Source organism: Mesitornis unicolor, unplaced genomic scaffold (genome assembly GCF_000695765.1).
Source record: "Mesitornis unicolor isolate BGI_N332 unplaced genomic scaffold, ASM69576v1 scaffold7700, whole genome shotgun sequence".
Taxonomy (NCBI): domain Eukaryota; kingdom Metazoa; phylum Chordata; class Aves; order Mesitornithiformes; family Mesitornithidae; genus Mesitornis; species Mesitornis unicolor.
In genome coordinates, this window is record NW_010156222.1 from 15,530 (window position 1) to 35,855 (window position 20,326).

General features: G+C 55.2%; 1 protein-coding gene across 1 annotated transcript in view; it reads right to left on the minus strand.

The window, feature by feature from the left end:
* Nucleotides 1-2,879: 2,879 nt before the first annotated feature.
* ADAMTS10 (ADAM metallopeptidase with thrombospondin type 1 motif, 10) overlaps nucleotides 2,880-20,326 on the minus strand; it is a 40,419-nt gene continuing 22,972 nt past the window's right edge. The window contains exons 11-24 of the mRNA XM_010183556.1: nucleotides 19,699-19,806; nucleotides 16,256-16,401; nucleotides 15,771-15,834; nucleotides 14,866-14,968; nucleotides 10,483-10,616; nucleotides 9,560-9,683; nucleotides 8,966-9,046; nucleotides 7,278-7,441; nucleotides 6,721-6,847; nucleotides 6,091-6,220; nucleotides 5,286-5,490; nucleotides 4,895-5,071; nucleotides 3,943-4,099; nucleotides 2,880-2,989 (exon numbers count right to left, since the gene is read on the minus strand). Coding sequence (XP_010181858.1) covers nucleotides 2,880-2,989; nucleotides 3,943-4,099; nucleotides 4,895-5,071; nucleotides 5,286-5,490; nucleotides 6,091-6,220; nucleotides 6,721-6,847; nucleotides 7,278-7,441; nucleotides 8,966-9,046; nucleotides 9,560-9,683; nucleotides 10,483-10,616; nucleotides 14,866-14,968; nucleotides 15,771-15,834; nucleotides 16,256-16,401; nucleotides 19,699-19,806 — 1,830 coding nt within the window. The remainder of the gene's footprint in view (nucleotides 2,990-3,942; nucleotides 4,100-4,894; nucleotides 5,072-5,285; nucleotides 5,491-6,090; nucleotides 6,221-6,720; nucleotides 6,848-7,277; nucleotides 7,442-8,965; nucleotides 9,047-9,559; nucleotides 9,684-10,482; nucleotides 10,617-14,865; nucleotides 14,969-15,770; nucleotides 15,835-16,255; nucleotides 16,402-19,698; nucleotides 19,807-20,326) is intronic.

Consider the following 20,326-nt stretch of genomic DNA (forward strand, 5'->3'; position numbering starts at 1 on the left):
CAACTCAATTGTTTTGTTTTTCCTCCTCCCACTTCCTCATTTGGTGCCGATTTGCTGGGGGATGAGGGCGGCTCTTGGCTGCTGGGGGGGGGAAACTTGGGGTGGCCCTGCCCAGGGTGACCCCACCTCTGCCGCAGACAGGTGCTGCTGGTGGCAGGGGTCACCCACCTGGGCCAGCGGGGAGTCCGGCAAGGATGGACAGGGCACCCCCAAAGCCATTTCCCCCGCCCTAAGGTGACAGTTTGATGTCACCCCTCAGTGGTGGAGGAGGCTCTACTTTGAGGTGGTTTTGGGAGCAAGATGCTTTTGGTTGCTGCTGCTTTTTTTTCCAAAAAAGGCCACAACCTGAGGAAATGTTTGGGCTACAAATGGGCTGAAGCCATTTCAGAAAGGCCATTGCTGGTTGTTGGTGTGGGCCTGGCTCTGTCAGTGTGGGCCCAGCTCCGTCAGTGTGGGCCCAGCTTCATTGGTGTGGGTCTGGCTCTGTCAGTGTGGGCCTCGCTCTGTCAGTGTGGGGCTGGCTCTTGGTGCAGGCCTGGCTCCATCAGCGTGGGCCCAGCAACTCAATGCTCAGCCCCTCAGCAGAAAGCAGTGAAAAGGGGGCAAAGAAACCAGGTCTGCTGCAGCCTCAGCGCTGTTCCCCACTGCCACATCACCACTGTCCCTGCAGACCTGCCGCCCTGGGACGGCTCCTCTCTGGGCCACCTCTCTGGGCAACCTGGTCCAAGTCTTCACCGATCTCATTGTAAAAAATTTCTTCCTTATACCTAGTCTGAATATCCCCTCTTGTAGTTTAAAACCCATCACACCAGACCCTACAAAAACCCCTGTCCTCTGGTTCTCCAGCACAAGACCTGGCACAAACCTTCATGTCACTCTCCAGGAGAACCAGCCCAAGGGATTCAGGGAAGCATTGTTGGTGTTTCAACCCACAGATGTGTACTTCATCAAATAAAACCCTCCTAAAATCCCAAACCAGCATTCCCAGTATGGGGTCTGTGCGGCCCTGGGGTGCCCAGCCAACCCATGAGGGGTTTGCCAAGGAGAAGCCTGCCCAGAGCCCAGGCTCGACAGCCGAGAAACAAAACTGGGACCAGAAGCTGCACCCGGGATCAAAGCTACTCCTTTATTATAAATCATGCCGTTACGTCGCTCCTCCTCAGAGTTAGTACGTTAAACATTTTTCATTATATATATATCTATATAAAAAGGTGAAAAACACCCCCTCCCCTCCCAAAAATGTCAGAATGGAGCATGGCACCAGGAAGGAAGACAAATGAACGCTTGCTCGACAGCCGGACGGGATTTGCTGAGCACCAGGAAAGCTGTGATCGGCTGATGAGCGGGTGAAAATACAGATTTCTGGAGTAACACAGGAGGGCTGGCAGGGTGGAGAGGTTCATTCTGGGGACAGAGGGCTGTCCGCTCCCCTGCACCTACAGATGACCCCCAAGGGGAATGCAACATGGCTTTGGACAAGATTTCCCATCTTTGTGATGCAGAAAGGCCTGAAAATAATCATAGTAATAACAACAATAATAACAATAATGATACCAAAAAGAACATGCTGTATAGATTAGATATTCAGGTCTCCTCTGTGGGCTGCGGTGGCCCATGGAGAAGATGTGTGTTGGCCACATTTGGCCAGGAGGTGACCTGGAGGAATTTCAAGCCTGCTCTTTTCCCATCACTGGAGGTCTCCTGGGGGCAGAGGAGTGGGTGGCGCTGGGACCAGCACCCCGAAGCCACAGCAGCATGCGGCGAGGCTGCCTTTGGAAGCAAAGCACCTTTTGGAGGCAAAGCACCTTTTGGAGGCAAAGCACCTTTGGAAGTAAAGCACCTTTGGAGGCAAAGCAGCCATGGAGGCTGTGGTGTTTGCTGGGGGGGCTCTGCCAGGACCAGGCAGACTGGTCCCAAGTCACAGCTCAGCAATGGGGACACTGGGACTAAGACAGTCCTGCATCCTCCTTTGCTTTGCTTCCTGCAGCCCAGCACCTCTTAAGTGACTGCAATCCCGAGCACACTTCAGCCCTGACCTCAGCTCATGCTTTGAGGTGTTTCTGGAATAAAAAGTGGTCAGAATAGTGACAAGGGCTTTAAGGAAAAATAGGGGCACACCCCAATCAAAGTAGGTTGTTAAGCGAGTTCGAATAACTCCCTCTCCCAGTTAAACTGGTGTCACCGCTCTGCTCACTGTGTGACTGCTCCCTGTCCCCTGCTGCATGTCCCAAGGTGACAGGACGCAAACCAAAGAAACAAAACTCCTGCGTCAACCCCGCTCCCACAGCAGCTCTGCTACACCCACTGCCCTGAAGCCACAAGCTCCGCTTGTCACCCATGCCACCTGAAACCCCTCCCTGTCCCCCCAGGGATGCCCAAGGGAAGGCATCAGACCCTGACACAGTCTCCCTGGAGATGTCCCACCATGGTCCCCACCACCCCATGATGCCCTCGGGACACAGGCACAGAAGAGGATGAGGCAGGAGCGGGGCAAGTGGTGCCGCTTTAGTGGCCGCAAGACCTGGGCCTGCGACTAATAAATAACATCAGAATTTCAAGTAATGTCCCTGCTGCCGCGCTCTGCCCAGCTTCTCCCTCTCCCACCACTCACGGACCGGCTCCTGTTGCGCTGGGCCGTGGCAGCATCTGCAGTGGCTGGCAGTGGTTTAACTGGGAACCTGCCATTGCGAAGCTCAGGGGCAAAGGGTGCGTGTCTTTGGGGGACGGGTTTGGGTGACGCCGGCTCCTGCTGGAAGCACGACCGGTGTCTGTGTTGGACCCAGGGGAGATTCCCAGGGTGGAGGGGAAGGGCACGGCTTGGTGGCCCCTCTGGCATAGCTTTTGCCTTCCAGTTTTCCCACGGGGGTCACGCTGTGTCCCTAGTGCCCCTGGCACGTTTTACAGCACATCTGTCGGAAGTAGGTCCGGCTGCAGAACTTGAACTTCAGGACGAGCGGGCAGTAGGCCACCTTGTTCACATCCTTGCACTCTGGATGGGCGACAGAGGGAAGCAGAGTGAGAGGGTGAGGAGCCCTGCCTGCAGAACTTCTATGCACCCCATACCCAGCTCCTGGGGGGTGTTTGTCAGGCAGCAGCAAGATGCAGCCGTGCTGAAGAATTGCAGAATCACAGCATAGTTGGGGTTGGAAGGGACCTCTGGAGATCATCCAGTCCAAGCCCCTGCTAGAGCAGGGTTCCCCAGAGATCACCCAGGAACATGTCCAGGGGGGTCTGAAGAATGTCTTCAGAGAGGGAGACCCCACAAGCTCTCTGGGCAGCCTGGTCCAGGGCTCTGGTATCCTCACAGTGAAGAAGTTTTTCCTTATGTTGAGGTTGAACCTCCTGTGTTCCAGTTTGTGACCACTGCCCCTTGTCCTGCTGCTGGGCCCTACTAAGAAGAGTCTGATCCCATTCTTCTGACTCCTGCCCTTGAGATATTGATAAGCATCAATGAGATTCCCCCCTCAGTCGCCTCTTCTCCAGGCTGAACAGCTCCAGCTCTCTCGGCCTTTCCTCATATGGAAGATGCTTCAGTCCCCTCATCATCCCAGTGGCTCTACACAGGACTCTTTCCAGTCTCCTTTTCCTTCTTGAACTGAGGAGCCCAGAGCTGGATGCAGTATTGCAGATGTGGCCTCCCCAGGGCAGAGCGGAGGGAGAGAACCTTACTCAACTGACTGGCCTACTAAAGAAGCAGCTACTGAGACCCTCACTATGGGAAGCCTCTCTTTGCAAAGGTGCAGTTACTTCATTTGCCAGGGTCATGGCGTGCCAGTTTGGACCAGGACCAGAGAGGACAGCATCAGGCCTCTCCACAAGAGCCTCATCCCACAGCAAAGAGCCCAGCTTGGGCTGTGCTGCCTCTGGTGTCCCTGTACCATGTGGTCCCCGAGGGTGGCAGTGCTCCACGTGTCCCCCTCCAGCCCCCTTCATCTCCCTCACCTTCCGGGTTGTCTGTAGGTCCCGATTCACACTTGGTCTCGCACTGCTGCATGCCAGGCGGCTGCAGGGTCTCCATGCAGTCACTGGACGGCTGCCCGGTGTGAGCCAGGCACTGGACGGATCTTCTCTGCTGGCCGAGGCCACACTGCGCAGAGCACTGCAGGGAAACAGCACAGCACCAAGCTGCAGCGGCCACACCACTGCTTCGGTAATGCAGGGGGAGACGGCATGGCCAGGGCTTGGGCAGTGTAAATGGCCTGGGTGCTCTCATCCTTTCCCTTGCCAGCAGCTGCAGGGACCTCAGGGCTGTACACGGTGGTCCTGCTTCCTGAAAAGCTTGGTTTGACAGGGAGATGAGGTGCTTAGAGCCATAATTTGGGCAGGTTATAGTTGGAGTCAATGATCTCAAAGGTCTTTTCCAGCCCAATGACTCTATGAACCTCTGGACTCAGTGAGGGTCTCACCATTCAGCCCTAAATCACTGGCCTTTTCCACGCCTCTTGCACCCCGATGTCACCCTGCAGCTCAAGGGGTATTAAAGGGAATGGGGGCTGTCAGCATCACCTCGCTGCAGATGCTGGGCCGTGGCAGGTGGACCAGTGGTGGCCCCACTTGCAACCAGCCCAGCCCACCTCTGCAGCCCATCGCTGCCACTGCACCACTCTGCTGCCCACCAGGTACCCGTGGGGACCCTCCAAGGTCCCTGCTAGGCTCAGGAAAGTCGTTAGGTCTCTCACCCTGGGATGGTGTGCATGGGCCACCCATCAGAACAGCTTCCTGAGCCAAGGTGGGGGGCAAAGAACACTGCCATGGGGTCCTGCTGGCCCCTAGATAGTTGTGGTGGCCACATCAGGTTCTGCTGGCAGGTAAAAGCCTCATGTGCACTAGGATTTGAGGGGCTGGGGGGGGGAGTATTCTCCTTCAATACCACCACGGAAAGGCTCGTCCCTACCTCTCCCCACTCGCCAGTCACCCAGCGCGGTGGTGGGCAGCGCCGCAGGTTGCACCTCATGCTCGTCGGGGGCTTGGAACCTTCGTAGCACTGAGAGGTGGGCAGCGTCGCGCTGTGGTCACCACTCTTGCAGAGGACGATGCGGTGGCGGAAACCTGGCCCGCAGCTCGGGGTGCACTGCAGAGAGGACAGGCGTGGTCAGGACATATGGCGAAGAGCGGAGAGAGGCAGCACCGGCTCTCCCAGCCACTGCTCCCACCTCCTGTGCTGCAAGACCATTGCTCACCCTATGCAGCCAGCAGCCATCACTGATGCTCTGGCCTCGCGACTGTCACTGTCCTCCTAAGAACCAGGGCCATCAGAAAGATGAGGGCCGATGTCAAGCACTTACCTCAGACCAGTCCAGGGCGACCCACTCTGGAGGGCACGTCTGGTTATTGCAAGGCTCAAGCATCTTTGGCCGCGGATGAGTGCAAGAAGCATCATCCAAGGTCTTCTCCTCGGTGACAGAGATCTTACGCTTGCAGAGGACACTGCGCGTGCGGACGCCTTCGTTGCAACTTCGGCTGCATTCAGACCAGTTCCCAATCACCCAGCTGGAACACATAAAACAGCCTGTGAGAGGCACATTGGCCCATGCTTGTTCCCACACTCCTGTGCACAGCCCTATTACTACTCTGACCACAACCTTCCAGGCAGCTCTGGTTGAACCAGATGGTTCCTCCACATCTCCTTTCAAGAGAGGAGCAAGGGCCATCCAGAGAAGGGCTGGGACAATTTGGAAGGGACTGCACTGAGTATCTGCTCTGCACCAAAGGACGAGACCAGGAGGGTTCCCTTCTTCAAGCAGTGCAGCAGCCCCAGGAGAAGGTCACGCTATAGAGATCATCCTTGGCCAACACACCAAGTGCTCAGTGTGTCTCTCACTGAGCATGGCACGGTGTGGCTTCATGCAGACAGCTCTGATCCCTGTATCACCACTGTCCTTTTCCCACAGCAATGTGCTCAGGCTGAGCAGGATGTGCCCATCATGCTGGTGATGGGACACAGAGCTGCTCCAGCCAGGTAGTGTCACCTCTGGGGACTGTGGCAGGGGACTCTCACTTGGGAATGGCAGATAGGGGGGATCTTCACCCTCCTCCACACTGGTTTTTCCACCCACACTCCCTCAATCTGCTCCAAGTCACAGTACTCACACTGGGGAGCATGGTTCAGTATTGCAGGGCCTCTGCCGTTCTGGCATTTTAGTTTCAGGGCTACAGAAATGGTTGAAGACCACTGAGCCATCGGAAAGCTTCTTGCATACCACTGACTGGGTCTGGTTGCCTGCCAAGGAAAAAGAGGCAAGGGAGGAAAGGGAGGAGGACCCTGAGACCAGTGCTGAGCCAGGCTGCAGGTCAGAGCCCCGCTGCTGTGCTTCCACATGGACGATGTGATGGGGCAGCTGCTCATCACTACATCTCATCAAGCCTGAACCTACTTCTGTGACCATATCCAAGATCTCCTTCACCTTTGGTATCTCAAGTTTGCCTCAATTTGTCCCAGAGGAGGGTTAGATTGGATATGGGGAAAAATTCCTTCACTGAGTGAGTGGTCAAGCACTGGAAGAGGCTGCCCAGGGCAGTAGTGGAGTCACCATCCCTGGAGGTGTTCAAGAAGTGCGTGGATGTGGCACTTGGGGACATGGTTTAGTGGGCATGGTGGGGTTGGGTTGATGGTTGGACTTGATGATCTTAGAGGTCTCTTCCAACCTTAATGATTCTGTTGTTCTGTGAATGTAGAGACATGTGTGTGTCCCCACCAGCCAACAAGGGGTCAAACCTCACCCCCTGCACACAGCACCGAGCATTTGGTCCACGGGGTGTAGTGCCAGGAGTACTGGTTGGAGGCATCCCTGCCGATGGGCGCGTTGAACTTGTACCGGATTCCCTGCAGCTCTGTCCGCACAAGGACCTGTGGAGAAAGGCACCACTGAGGCATCAGTGCCACCCAAGTCCAGCATGGTCATCATCATCTGGATGGCATCCCACGACCTCAGTGTGCCTTCTAAAATCCAGGGTAGTTGAAATCTCTCCCCCTTCCCTTTCCAGTCCCTGCCAGCATTGACATGGCAGCCACCAGTAATGACAGTGGTGCAGTCATGAAGGTGACACAGAGAACAAGCTCATGTGCACTTAAAGATTGAATTGTTCCAAAGCCTGGCAGATCAGGAAGAGAGACCTCAGAATTCAGCCTAATTTACCTCTGATGTCCATGCCCCTTTACTCTAGACAGCAGGGAGAGGGGTTGATCAGCTCCAGTTCCCATGCAGTCACAGCAAGGTCTCCTTAGCCCAGCCCAGCCCCATACCAGGTGGGGGGGATGAAGGAACCGTGGTACCAACCATGACAAAAAGGGTGACATTGGTGGGTCCCAAGGCTTCCAAGGACTCAGGCTCCTCTGGGGATCTCCTGTAGTGGAAAGTTGTGCCTGCAATGTCAAAGCGCCGTGGGGGATCGATGGAGAGCTTCCCATTGATGTAATATTCGCCGCTCTCCCCTCTCAGCGCTGTGAAGACAGGGGAGCAAGGGTTAGTCCAAGCAGAGGTGGGACTAAAGTACCCATCATCTCATCTCAGGCTTCCCCACCACCTCACTGCGGAAGGATGACGCTGTGGGGAGCCCAACCATTGGCCCGGGGTGGCGATGGGGACACCTGGCAGTGTGACAAACTGCGGCCATGGAGCCAGGCTCTACTCCAGCTGTGCAAGCTGGGTCTTGGCTGCTGGGGCTGCTGGAGAAGGTTGGTCCAAGGAGCCTGGCTGTGTTTGCCCAAGTGAGTCACTAGAGGGGGATGCTCTCGCTTGCTCTCTTGCTCCTGCTCACATTCCCACACTCTCCCTGCTTGCACTCTGCCACCACCACCACACTGGCCACCAGCTCTGCATCACTCCTGCCCTTGCAGCTGGCAACGATCTCATTGCCGTGATACTCTGGGGTGGGGAGGATGCTTCATACTGACAAGGGAGGAGGACACAGATCTTAGAGTGTGAGAGACTGGTAGCAGCAGTTGATAGAGATATGAGCTTGTGCTGTGACTTCAGTGCACAGAAATCCATTCTGGATGGACGAGAGAAGTGACCAGTATACCTGGGCTGGGCAGGGAGGGATGGTGGCTTCCCTGAACCCAGTAAAGGTTGTTGGCCTGGAGGGATACTGCCAAGTAACTTCTTCCAAGTAACTAGTGATAGGACGAGAGGAAATGGCCTCAAGTTGTGCCAGGGTAGGGTTAGACTGGATGTGAGGAAAAAATTCTTTACTGAAAGAGTGGTCAAGCATTGGAAGGGGCTGCCCAGGGAAGTGCTGGAGACACCATCCCTGGAGGGGTTAAAAAAACGTGTGGATGTGGCACCTGGGGACATGGTTTAGTGGGCATGGTGGGGTTGGGTGGATGGTTGGACCTGATGATCTTAGAGGTCTCTTCCAACCCTAATGATTCTGTGCTGTCAGGAGAGGCCCGCTGTGATCTCCCACCGGTGCTGGCATCCAGGTAAGCTCCTGCTCCTGGAAAGCCACTGTGGAGGCACCCAGCTGCAGGCCAGCAGCAAGCATCCCTGCCCACCCCTCTGCGACCACTGCCCATCACTTGGGGGGCAGAAAGAGGAGACAAGGGGAAAGAAGTAAGCCTGTTGTAAAAACCAGCCAGAGTCTGGCTGGAAAATTAAGCCCAAGGAAAATGTGAGCAGGGCTATTTTTAAACCCCAGCCCAATGTGCTGGCGAAGGTAGAAATGTCAAGGAGCCGCAGGCAGTGCCAGAACAGCAGGGCCTGAGGTGTGCTCAGGGTGATGCTGCTGAACAGCAAGCGCTGGAGGCAGCACCACAGCGAGATGGGTCTGTGTGTGCCACACCAACACTGCCACTGCCGTGCTCCCTTCCTCTGCCCCCAGCCTCAAGCTGGGACCCCCAACCCCATCCTCTGCTCCAGCGGGAGGTCTTCCATACTGAGCCTTTCAGATGCTCTGTTAACCACAGGGAAATGGCAGACCAAGGAGTGTCTAGCTGGAATTTCGGTGTCCCCCAGCCTCATCTTACCTAGGTAGTTGATGGAGAGATTCAGCTCCCGGATGTCAATGTGGACAGAGCCCTTGGGAATCTGGATCACCTGCTCGTAACCTGTGAGACAACCCAGGGTTAGTCAGCAGCAACACTCAGACTCCGAGCCTGGAGCCAACCCTGCCCTGGGCTGGATGGGAGCGTGTGCCACCCCATTACCCACAAGTTAAATGCTGAATGAGACGCTGGCAGTGCAGAGGTGTGCGTTGAGACACCCACTGCAATTACATGGAAAAACATCCATGGTCAGCCGAGATAGTGGCTCATTTGCTTTGGAGTGTGGGCTCTTGTGGTGGGACCAGCTGGGGAAGTGCTGTGGAGCTGGGATCTCCACAGGCATCTCCAGAGCCTGGTTTGAGGGCTGGGGAGCAGGGAAGGAGCTTGGTGTACTGTGCCAGGGACTTGGGTGCCTGCAGTGGCCAGGGCATGGCTCGGTGGGTGAACAGGGGCGATCTGCTCCCTGCTTGCAGCCTGGTCCAACCCTTAGGGATATGTCCCTGCCTGTCCTGCACATCCCCAGGGACTTGAGGAGGGGTGACACTGGCTGTGCTGGCCAGGCTGCTTGCTCCCTACCTCCCTCCGGTAGGGACTGGTTGAAGACACCCTCCACGGTCTCACAGGAGCTGCCGTCTCCCCCACACATGCGACACTTGTCCTCCTTTGAGTCAGAGCCCAGGACACGGTCACAGCCCACGTGCTGGAGGAAGGAGCAGCAGGGAATTAACCCTCTTGGTGCGGTCTTGTCCTTCCCACACCTGAGGAACTCCCCATGACTCCTCCTCGCTCCCCTCCATTGTGCTGTACACTGGGGAGTGCTCAGGAACATCATCTCTGTCCAGCTCTCTCTGATGCCCCTCTCCAAGAACACCCCTGGGGTCTCTCTGAGGCTGGAGGGCACAGGGAGAGCTGCTGGGACTGTGGGACAAGGCAGCTGTTAAGATGCTTGTGTGGAGCTGCGGGTGCTGCAGCAGCCCCAGGAGAGCTGTGTCCCCACAGCGCTGGCATCATGCCCACGCGGAGCCTCTGGCTCTGCCCTGCTGCCACAGTATGTGGGCTAGCAAGGGGCCACCAACCTGGCTACCCTTGGGGCAATCCCCAGTTTGTGCCACAGCATACTCGGCACCACAGAGACAAAGAGATCCCAGGGGCACAGGGAGACAGAGGGACTCTGTCTGTCTGCTGGGGGACATTTGCCATTCCCACAGAGCTTTCTTATAATTAAATAGCCCTCCAGATCCCATTTCAAGGGAAATACCAAGAGCCTGGAACTATATGGGCTGTAAATGCAGACATCCATGGCTAACACAGTGTGGCACCCAGTGCACGGCGAGTGGATGGGCACAAGCCTGGAGGTGGATGTGCTCCTGCTCCCAGTGAACCAGGCACTGGGGCACTGGTTGCCTGTGTCCACGATGGCACGTGGAGGGCAGTGCTCCTCAGCCTGGGGATATCTGCCTGCGCCTCCCCACCCTGGCCTGTCCCAGACCCCGCAGCACCTTGCACTCCCCGTTGACGCAGATGTCGTTGGAGTCCTGCCGGCACGGTGTCCCATCCACCACGGCGGCAGCTCGCTCTGTGTAGAAATTGAAGCCCTCGGCCAGACAGTTGAGAGAACAGGCTTTGACACCCCCTGAGAAGAAGCAGAGGTTCAAATGATGACACCAAGCTGGATAATGGATGCCTTACCCTCAGCCTCCCCAAACCTGCATCCTGCCCCTGGCCCACTGCACAGCTCCCTGCCGAGTGGAGGGACCCATGGAGGGAACCAGGCACCTTCCTTATTGATCAGCACCTAGTCAAGACCCTTGAACCAGACATCAACACATAGTGAGAGATTGTCCCTCCTGCACAGCCTGGGAAACACAGGCAGTATGTGAGAGAGAAGGAAACAAAGTGACTTGTTCTTATCTGGTGTTGGTCACTCCTGGGTCACCCGGCACTTTACAAGGGCTGTTGACACCCTTGTACCCATTTTACAGAGAAGGAAACTGAGGCAGCAGCTCTTATGCAACCTGTCCAAGGTTTTTCAGCTACTAGACCAGAGCAACTAAATTTTTCAGCTCCTAAACCAGTTACTAGGCCAGAGCAACCATTCCTTTCTGTTCAAAACTGGCAAGATACTGAGTCCTTCACAGCAAAGACAACGACAGCAGTGTGAGGACGAAGGGGAAGGATGATCAAGTTATAGCTACAATACCTGCTTCCCTGCACCCCTGGCCAAAGCACCATCTAAGGAATGAATACTGGATACTGGATAACTTATGGTGCATGGGAGCAAGACGTGGGACTGGTTATGGAAGGAGACACCTGAGCAGTGCTGTTTCTTGCCTCCTATTATTCCATTTTATCAGGTGCTGGTGCAGATCATGGCATATGCTGCCTTTACTGAGCATTCCAAGGGTGCCTGCATAATGCTGGCAGAGGGATGCATGTCTGAGCTGTGGCAGTTGCCTCCTGCAGGCACTGCAAACAGTACGTGCCAGAGCTGGGAAGCACTGAGGAGCAACCAAAATCTGCCAAACTTGCAACGTGACAGAGCACATCAAAGGGGCAGGTGGAGGGGAGGGGTGGCCCAGCTGTGCCTGGGAACGCCCAAACAAAGCTGGAAAGAAGAAAGACCAAAGCTGGGAGAGCGTGGAACAGGAGGAGAGGGGAATTCAGCTGCTGGCAGGCACGTTGTGGAGCAGGAGGACTGGGAAACCCCTGGAGACAGTGCTTGATCAGCCCTCCCAGACTGCCACCCCCCTCTGCAGCACCCCAGAGGGCAGCACCAGGGCCACCAAGGGGGACAGCACAGGCACAACCTGGAAAATTCAGGGCCACCGCATGCCTGGGCCCCAGGTCTGAACAGCCAGACCCCAGGGGCAAAAAAGCCCAAGTGAAGTAAGAAAACATAAAAAAAAGAGGGACCAATGCTGGGATGTCCCAGCTCAGAGAGGCCGTGCCACACCAGCAACTGCACATCCCACACATGCAACTGTGTCCCACCAGCCCGGGCGAGGAGATTGTGCTGTGCCTCAGAGGATGTTCTGTTCCTCCTGCCTGCCCTGTCCCATAGTGGAATTAAAGTGCATTATAATTTATGATGAGCAATCTCCTGTTCTCTGCAAGCCCCTGCTCCTCCCCATCCCTTTCCCAGCGCTGTGAGCTGCTCCGCTCTCCCTTGGCTCTTGCATCCGCCAAGAGCAAAATGAGTAACTGAGCAAATAAAGCAAAATAAACAAACAATTAAAGCCACATACAACGTATCTGCTGACTGCGGAGCTCCGAACGGCTGAGCTCAGCGCTTCTCGCTGGGGCTGTGTCTTGCGATCCCGAGGTCTGGGCTCTGAGGCCATTTATAAATCACCACCAGGAAAACACATCGTGCCAGCCCTGTGCAAAACCCGACCTCAACTCGCCGGTGACCCGGCGGCTGGCATTGGGCTTTCAGCAGGTGGCTCCTTCCCTTCCCAAATTCCCTGTGGGATCAGTTGCCCCCCATCCAAGCCAGTGGGGTGCTCTTTGCCTTCAGGGTTGTTTTTTTTTTTAATTTCCCTGAACCGCCATGGGCATGGGCACCCTTGCAACACCCCACCTGTCAGCAAGGGGGCAGCTCAAGGGTGGCAGTGGCTGAGCTGAGCAGGGGAAGGGGCTCAGCAGAGGGCCAGGGTGGTGAACAGCTCCCAAAATAGGGATATATGCCCCCAAAACAACCTGAAGAGTAGATCTGCTACCAGCTGGAGGTTTTCCCATGGCAAAACATGGGTCACTCCCTGCCTTCCCCACAGACATACCTCTGCACTCAAATGACACCAAGGATCACAAAATACCGCACAGAAGGGAAGATGCAAGTGCCTGTGCTGCTGAAGTCACAGTCATCACCCCTCGAGGGGTTTGGGTTGGAAGGGACCTTAGAGCTCCCCCAGTCCAATCCTCCATGGACAGGGACACCTCCCACCAGCCCAGGCTGCTCAAAGCTCCATCCAACCTGGCCTTGGGCACTGCCAGGGAGGGGTCACCCACAGCTTCTCTGGGCAACCTGGGCCAGTGCCTCACCACTCTCAAGACCAATGTTTCTCCCTTATGTCCACTCCAAACCTACCCTTTTTCCATTTAAGACTGTAGCTCCTTGTCCTGTCACTACAGGCCTTGGTAAAGAGTCTCTGTTTTTCTTATAAACCTCCTTTATGTATTGAATGGCTGCAATCCGGTTTCCCCAGTTCTGCCAAAGCACCTGGGCAAAGACGTTCATAGGTGTAGGAGAACAACAACGACCCCTGACCACCTCCACGGTCCAACTGATCTGAGAGTCCAGCATGGACAGCCCATGCTGCGAAGGGCTGATCCTGGCTGACAGCTTCCAGGCACGCGGTGTCTGCACACACCATCTCTTGAGAGCTGGGACATGGGTGCTCTCCTGGCCAGGAGCTTGTCTTCCAGAACAGGCTGAGGAGCTGCAGCTTCCAACACCTCTCTCGTTCACTCATGTGAATGTGCCTCGGTTTCCCTACCTGGGCCACTGCAGAGGAAGACAGTGATGCCCTTTGACACTGAACAAACTGTAACTGCTAAACAGCACGGCTCCTTGTGGCCATCACCCACAGCCAACCTGGAGAGTTGAGACAGGGAGCTCCCAGATACCCTCCAAGACATGACCATGTCATTGCTCACAGACACCTGGGGACAGGGACAGGTTTTATCACCTTATTTTATGGAGGAGGAAGCTGAAGCAGAGAGAGAGGAAGGGGCTTTTTTTGAAAGCCAAAGCAATAATCAGTGTCAGGGCCAGATTACAATTTGAGGGCTGAAGTTGAACTGGCCAAGCGTCCCCTGGTCTCCAACCACAGGGCCATGCCTGGGGAAGGGAGAGGTCCAAGCAAGGGCAGAGCCAGCCCGCGAGGCTGTCTTCCACCTTGGCATCCATCGGAGTCTTTGTGTGACTTTCAGCATCGTAACTTTATTACATTTTTATTGATCCATCCCCTGCAGCCTCAGCACATCTGCTACAGCTGCAGGAGCCCCACTGGGAGGTGTGCTTATTTACACAGCTGCAAAGGATTTCCCCTGTCAAGTTCATTAACGACATGAAGGAGACGCGCTGTTCTTTCTCATTATTAAGAGATTTCTGCCACAGGGGCCTCCTCCTGTCCCCTCTCCTCGCCAGACACTTCTGCAGGGCACAGGAGGGTTGACCTGGGGAATAGGGGAGTGCTGCTTTTTGGGGGACCCAGTGGTTCTCATCCCTTCTGAAAGAGCTGGAAGCTTTACCTGCCTGGGTGGGGAGGGCCGCCCTTTTGCCCCCCACCAGGTACCAAACACTAACATCTCCCTTCTCTTGTCTCTCTTCATCTTTGTTCACTCAGCACTGGAGGAAACAGGGTCAGGGAAAGAAGTTCAACAGCTCTGACGCTGCTGGAATCGTTCCTGACAGAGCAATGAGTGATTGCACAAGGATAAGTGACTCTGGGCACGGCAAAGCAGTTGTGGGCCAGTGCAGGAGCAGCTGCCTGGAGGGGAGTGCACTGACCCACAGTCGCACAATGGGGGACAGCTCACCCTGGGGATACAGAGTGGACAGCAGAGATCACAGCATGGCCAGGGTTGGAAGGGACCTCTGGAGATCATCCAGTCCAATCCCTACTAGAGCAGGGTCACACAGAGATCACCCAGGAACATGTCCAGGGGGGTTTGAACGTCTCCACAGATGGAGACTCCACAACCATTCTGGGCAGCTTGGTCCAGTGCTCTGGTGCCCTCATAGATGCTGAGCAACTGCCCATCAGAGCGCTTGGACCACAAGACTTGTTCCTGCAGAGAGCAAGGGAGAGCAAAGTCCTGCCCAGCCCTCCTTGAATTCTGCCAGAGCCCGGGGTGCTCAGCCCAGCGCCAGCACTCACCTCCGCGGTACGTCTTCCAGGTGTAGTACTTCCCTCGGAAGGGGACGTTATCGAATTCGGCACACTGCAGCTCTCGGAAGTCCTGGGAGCCCGGCGGGCAGTCCTGCAGCCAACAGCCAGCCATCAGTGCAGTGTGGGGAGCAGCCTGCCTTAGCTGCTAGGGGCTGCTGCAGGGCCCACAGCTGCGACTAACACCAGTGCTTCAAGTGGATGGACACCAGCCCTTTGAGGAGATGGATACCAGCCCCAACAGCTGTACACTGCTACAGCATGGCAGAAGCATCCTTCCTACAAAGCTTAACACTATTTGGAGACTAAGGGCATTGGTCCCAGCTGCTCTGTCTGCAGATGCAAGACTCGCTCTTGTGAGCAATCCTTTAAAAGCTGAATGCAAAGCCCAGGAGAAGCGATAAAAAGCCATCTACTTTCCTCACTACCAGCCTGTGGACATTAAAGCTGTCATTTCCCAGGTTCGAAGCTTCCCTGAGCTTCCCTGCAGCACAGTTCTGTCTCTTTGTTCCCTCTGAGGTTTAACCCCCAGCCCTGGGAAGCGGGGTGCCACGGTGCATTTCGTGAACCACTCTCCCCTGACCAAGCCTGCACTTGCAGTGTGTGAGAGGCAACAGCTGTCACATCAGTGCTGGAAGCCTCTGATGTCTCCTTCTTTGCCTTGTTATCTTTTCTGGCTCCTTTCTTGATGCCGAAGCCCCACAGGTATGTACAGCCCGTTGTTTCCTCAACACAGCATAGCATGGGTCCCTCCCATCCATTGCTGCCACCTCCTCTAGGGGGTCCCAAAGCTGCACCTAATTGCCCCACAGCCCTGTGGAGGGGGCTCATCCTTCCCTCCATGCTGCGACACAGCTGTGCCAGCCCCACCACCGCTCCTCTCCCCCAGTACTCACGTCGGTGTTGCAGGACCGGTAGCGCTTCCGCTCTCCCAGGCAGTATTTCCCTCCGATGGTGGGCCTGCCAAACGGGGTACAAGACAGGAGCAGCAGCTTAGTGAGCCATGTTTATGATAGGCGGCTACCCCAAGTTGGCAGGAGCACCATGACTTTTCCCAACCCTGCTCTGCTGCAAGGCCAGATCCTGCCTGCAGTGGCTATTGCAGAAACGCAGACCCCAGCAGACATCACCCACTCGGTTGCAAGTGCACGGTGGAGCTGTCCAAGTGGCTTTGGGTCTGTGGCTGCAGTCTCCAACCCCAAAGCGAGAGCATCGAGAAAGCCATGCATAGGATTTGCATGCAGGAGCTGAGATCCTCCCGGGAACAGTGCAGAGCTGCACAGCACCTGGCTGCTGCTGTCGCCACCTACCCCAACAGTGGTGTCACACAGCCAGGGCATGGCAGGGCCACACTGACACGGTCATGCATGCGTACACCTACCGTGGGCTGTCGCAGTGGCGGACAGACGATGAAACGCCCCCGCCGCACGTCCTGCTGCACTCCCCCCATGACGACCAAGCTCCCCAGGCCCCATCCACGCCCTCTGGCCGGGTGCCGAAAGGCACGCACTCCCTCTTGTAGCACCACTGCAGAAAGACAGAGCTTCAGACACCCTGAGCACAGGGTCTCCTCATCCCTGGGCACTCCCCAGCCTCCACAGATGTGACAGCCAGCTCAGGGTGGGATCCTGGGAAATCTTAACTGGGAGCTGGGCTGGCATCAGGGTCAAGTCCTCCACTGCAGAGGGCATTCCCCTCTCCTCCGAGTCATGGTGTCACCGTTTCCACACACAGCGTAGTCAGGGTTCGCAGGGATGCTGGGACCAGTGTCCCCACTCCCAACCCCCGGTGCACTGTCCTGTGGGGCAGGTGGCTGCAGGCAAGTGAGTCACATCCCCACTTCTCCTCTAAAGGGGTTCTGGACATCTGGGTCAGTCAAGGTGGCACACGCTGGGAATGGGGACAGGCAAGAGCACACACCTCACTGCCTATAAAAGCACCTGGCAGCCAGCACATGCTATAGCACACATCTAAAAAAACAGAGACCCAGGTGGGACTTGGCCTGGAGCTGGGCCAGGATCCCTGGGGATCACGGACACCTCCACCCCCAGCTGCTTCCTCCCAGGATGGAGTGAGTTTTGTCTGTGTACTGGGAGCTCGGGTTGTGTTTACTACGTTAAAACGACCTGATCTGCAAAGGGTTAAAATAAAGTTTTGACTGTAACAATTACAAATGTCATTGTTTTGCCAAGGATCCCTAAAGAATGCACCTGTCTCCATCCCATTGGTCACAGAGGCTCACACAAACTTGTCTATGAAATATTTCCCTCGGACCTGGAAAGCGTCCTGCACCCCCCGGGGTTGACAGTGATGCAAGGAGCAGGACACTGCCAGCCCTGCTGCTGTTCTCTGGGCACGGTGCCAGACACCAGGCCTCAGGGGCTGAGATAATCCCAGGAAGGAAGCAACTGCTGTGTGCTCCTTCCAGGGGCTGATAACCCACCCTGGGGCTGCTGGCACAGCCTCTCTTGGCTCCTCCTGAGCCAGGATCTCCATGGGTAGCAGGGAAAAACGAAGCATGGCCTCCCAGGACACTCAGGTAGTGACCTCCTTGCACACCAGTGCCTTTCCAAAGGTGTGATCCCATGCAGAGGAGATGCTCTGCAGGCAGAGCCTTTCTGGTGTCCCTGCTGCTGGTACACACTGGAGGTACTATACTGTTCCCTGAAAGGAGGGGTAGCGAGGGAGGGTCGGTCTCTTCTCCCAAGGAACAAGCAATAGGATGAGAGGAGATGGCCTCAAGTTGCACGAGAGGAGGGTTAGATTGGATATGAGGAGAAATTTCTTCCCTGAAAGGGTGATCAGGCATTGGAAAGGGCTGCCCAGGGCAGTGGTGGAGTCACCATCCCTGGAGGGGTTCAAAAGACAGGGAGATGAGGTACTTAGAGACATGATGTAGTGGTGGAGAGGTTATGGTTGGACTCGATGATCTTAAAGGTCTTTTCCAACTGAATGAGTCCGTGATTCTACTGGGGCTGCTACTTTTGCGGGCAGGGCCCAGGAGCCTGCCCAGTCCCTGAATTCCCCCACACACACTCAGGGGTCTCGAGAGCACCAGTGATGGGCTCGCTCTCCTGCAGCAAGCATGGACATGTGGCGGCTGCAAGGCCAGGTATGAGTTGAGGGCATGCTGGGAGGGAGGATGTGTGATGAAAGGCATCCTCACAGGGTGCGCTGACCACAACCTGTGTAACAAGTGCTTGATTAATAGAAATTAAATTAAAAAAACAGAAAAGAAAACCGAAAGAGGCAGGGCAGCAGAAACCCTTCCAGCAGAAATCCCTCCACTCCTACAGCAGCATAAACCACCTGCAGATCTGGGTCTGAAGTCACCCACTGCAGGTTCTTGGAGTAACACGGATGAAGCCACTACAACCAGAGGTCTGGGACGTGGGCACAGCTACCACCCAACAGAGCTGGGCTCCGTTTTCCTCCTCACTGCTTCTCCAGGTGTGTGGCAGAGCATAAAACACCCTATCTCTCCTTTCATCTCGCATGCCTTAAATAGCTTTGATGCCTGGATCTTGCCCTCTGCTCTTCCCAGATAAAAGGAAGTTGCTCTGAGAGCTGCTCCAGCCAAGGGCTGAGGTCTGAGGGCTCATCCGACTGGCGAGTGCTGGGGCCACCAGCCAGGACCTCTAGCCAGTGAAGGTGCAACTTAAATACATTTTAATACAAAGGCGCATCTTCTTTCATCCAAGGATATCAGAGCACTTCTGAAGCATGAATTAATACAAAAGGATAAATGGAAGGTAACTGTGGGTTCAAACTGGGTCAGTATCTTCACTGGGAATAGCTCCCACGAGTCCTTGGGATGCTTGGCACTTCACTTCTCTTAGGACTTTTGAAGAGCTCCAGCTAAAAAAGCAACTAGTAAGTGAGGGAAAAAAATAGATATTTAGAAGTGGGAAAAGCTAGTAAAAAAGATGGCGAGCAGAAAAAAATTGCCATTGTATACGATGAATGTCCAGCAGCAGGGATGTTCAGCCCCAGGTGTTGTCTACTCCTTTTCCATCTAATTTCCAGCAGAACTAAAATGACTGTTTGCAAAGAATAATGCATTTGTCAAAGCCATCCTCTTTCCTCCAGCTTCTTAAGGATCTGAAATGATTCTTGATTGTCTTCGGAATTATTTTTCCTCCAGTGGAAAAACACTGTCCATTTAATGGAAAATGTCTCAGCCCTGAATCTCCATTGTCCAGATTATTTTTCAGTTTGCAAGGCTCTATGAGTCATTAACACTTTGTTTTAACAGTGCTACATACTTGCTTGATATTGGTGCAAATGGGTGTAGGAGGTGCAGGGAACAAACTATATGGTCATGAAAAATCCTACCCTCTGCTCTCAGGTGAGTCTGAAAAAGGAAAATTCCTCAGAAAGCATGTTACAAACCCACTGTTCCACATGGAGAAACTGGGGCAAAAATCCCTTTTCTCAAAACAGCCAGGAGACCTCAGCGAACCTGAGAACGGGACGTTTGCCTAAAGCATACACTGTTACTTGATGTCACCTTACTGCGCCTCCTAGGCAAGACCAAGGAGCTTCTGGACTTCATATTCTGCATTTTCAGCAATACACAAGATGCTCTGTGCTTTGGGGTGCTTACAGGCCCCTGGACTCTTGGCACATCCCAGCCTCCCTCCATGCTGGCAGGGAGCGTGGGGATAGCTCCAGGCTCAGGGAGGCAGGGGAGGGAGGACAAGGCTGGTGGGTGCTCTTAAACCAACCACACGCTCACCAATGCAAACAATAATCCTGGTTATTGCTGAAAGAGGGAGTCAACTGCTCACTGTCAACTCACTACGGTGCCCTGGGCTTCCTTACCCCCTTTTCAATGGTGTTGGTTTGGCAGATGGTCCCCTCAGCAGCAGGGATGCTGTTGGTGATGCAGCGGTTGCTTTTACTCAGGCACCATAACTCACTGCAGACTTCCTGGAAAGAGAGAGAGATATTGGGAGGGAGAGAGGGGAAAGAGGGAAGAAAGAGACAAAGAAACAAAACCGAGATTAGGATTTGTTTGTGTTAGGGGCTGCAAGGCTGGGGTTGCACCAGTTGGGTGCTGGGACATGGGGACAGGAGTGGTTCAGCATGGTAGGGGATCAAAACTCGCAAGGTGTTGCCCACTGCAGTCACCCCAAGGCCACTGCCAGCTCACACCCTTCTCCAGACCAAGCCAAAGCACTTCTGGGGCTGGGGTTCTCTGGATCTGGGGGTGTCACTATGCTCAGGCATCAGAGCCTGCTTCCAGCCAGCCCACACAGCCAAACCTGGTCTTTGCGCCACTTCTCCTTGGATGGCCCTGTGGGTCCTGAGCTCATCCCATGGTGCTGACCCCTCCGCCCATGGCTGAGGGATGTTCTCTCTTTTGGGTCTCTGCAGTGGAGGCTAAGCATAAGGGCACCTGCCGTGAGCACCCCTATGCCACATAGATCCAAAATCAAAATAAAGCCAG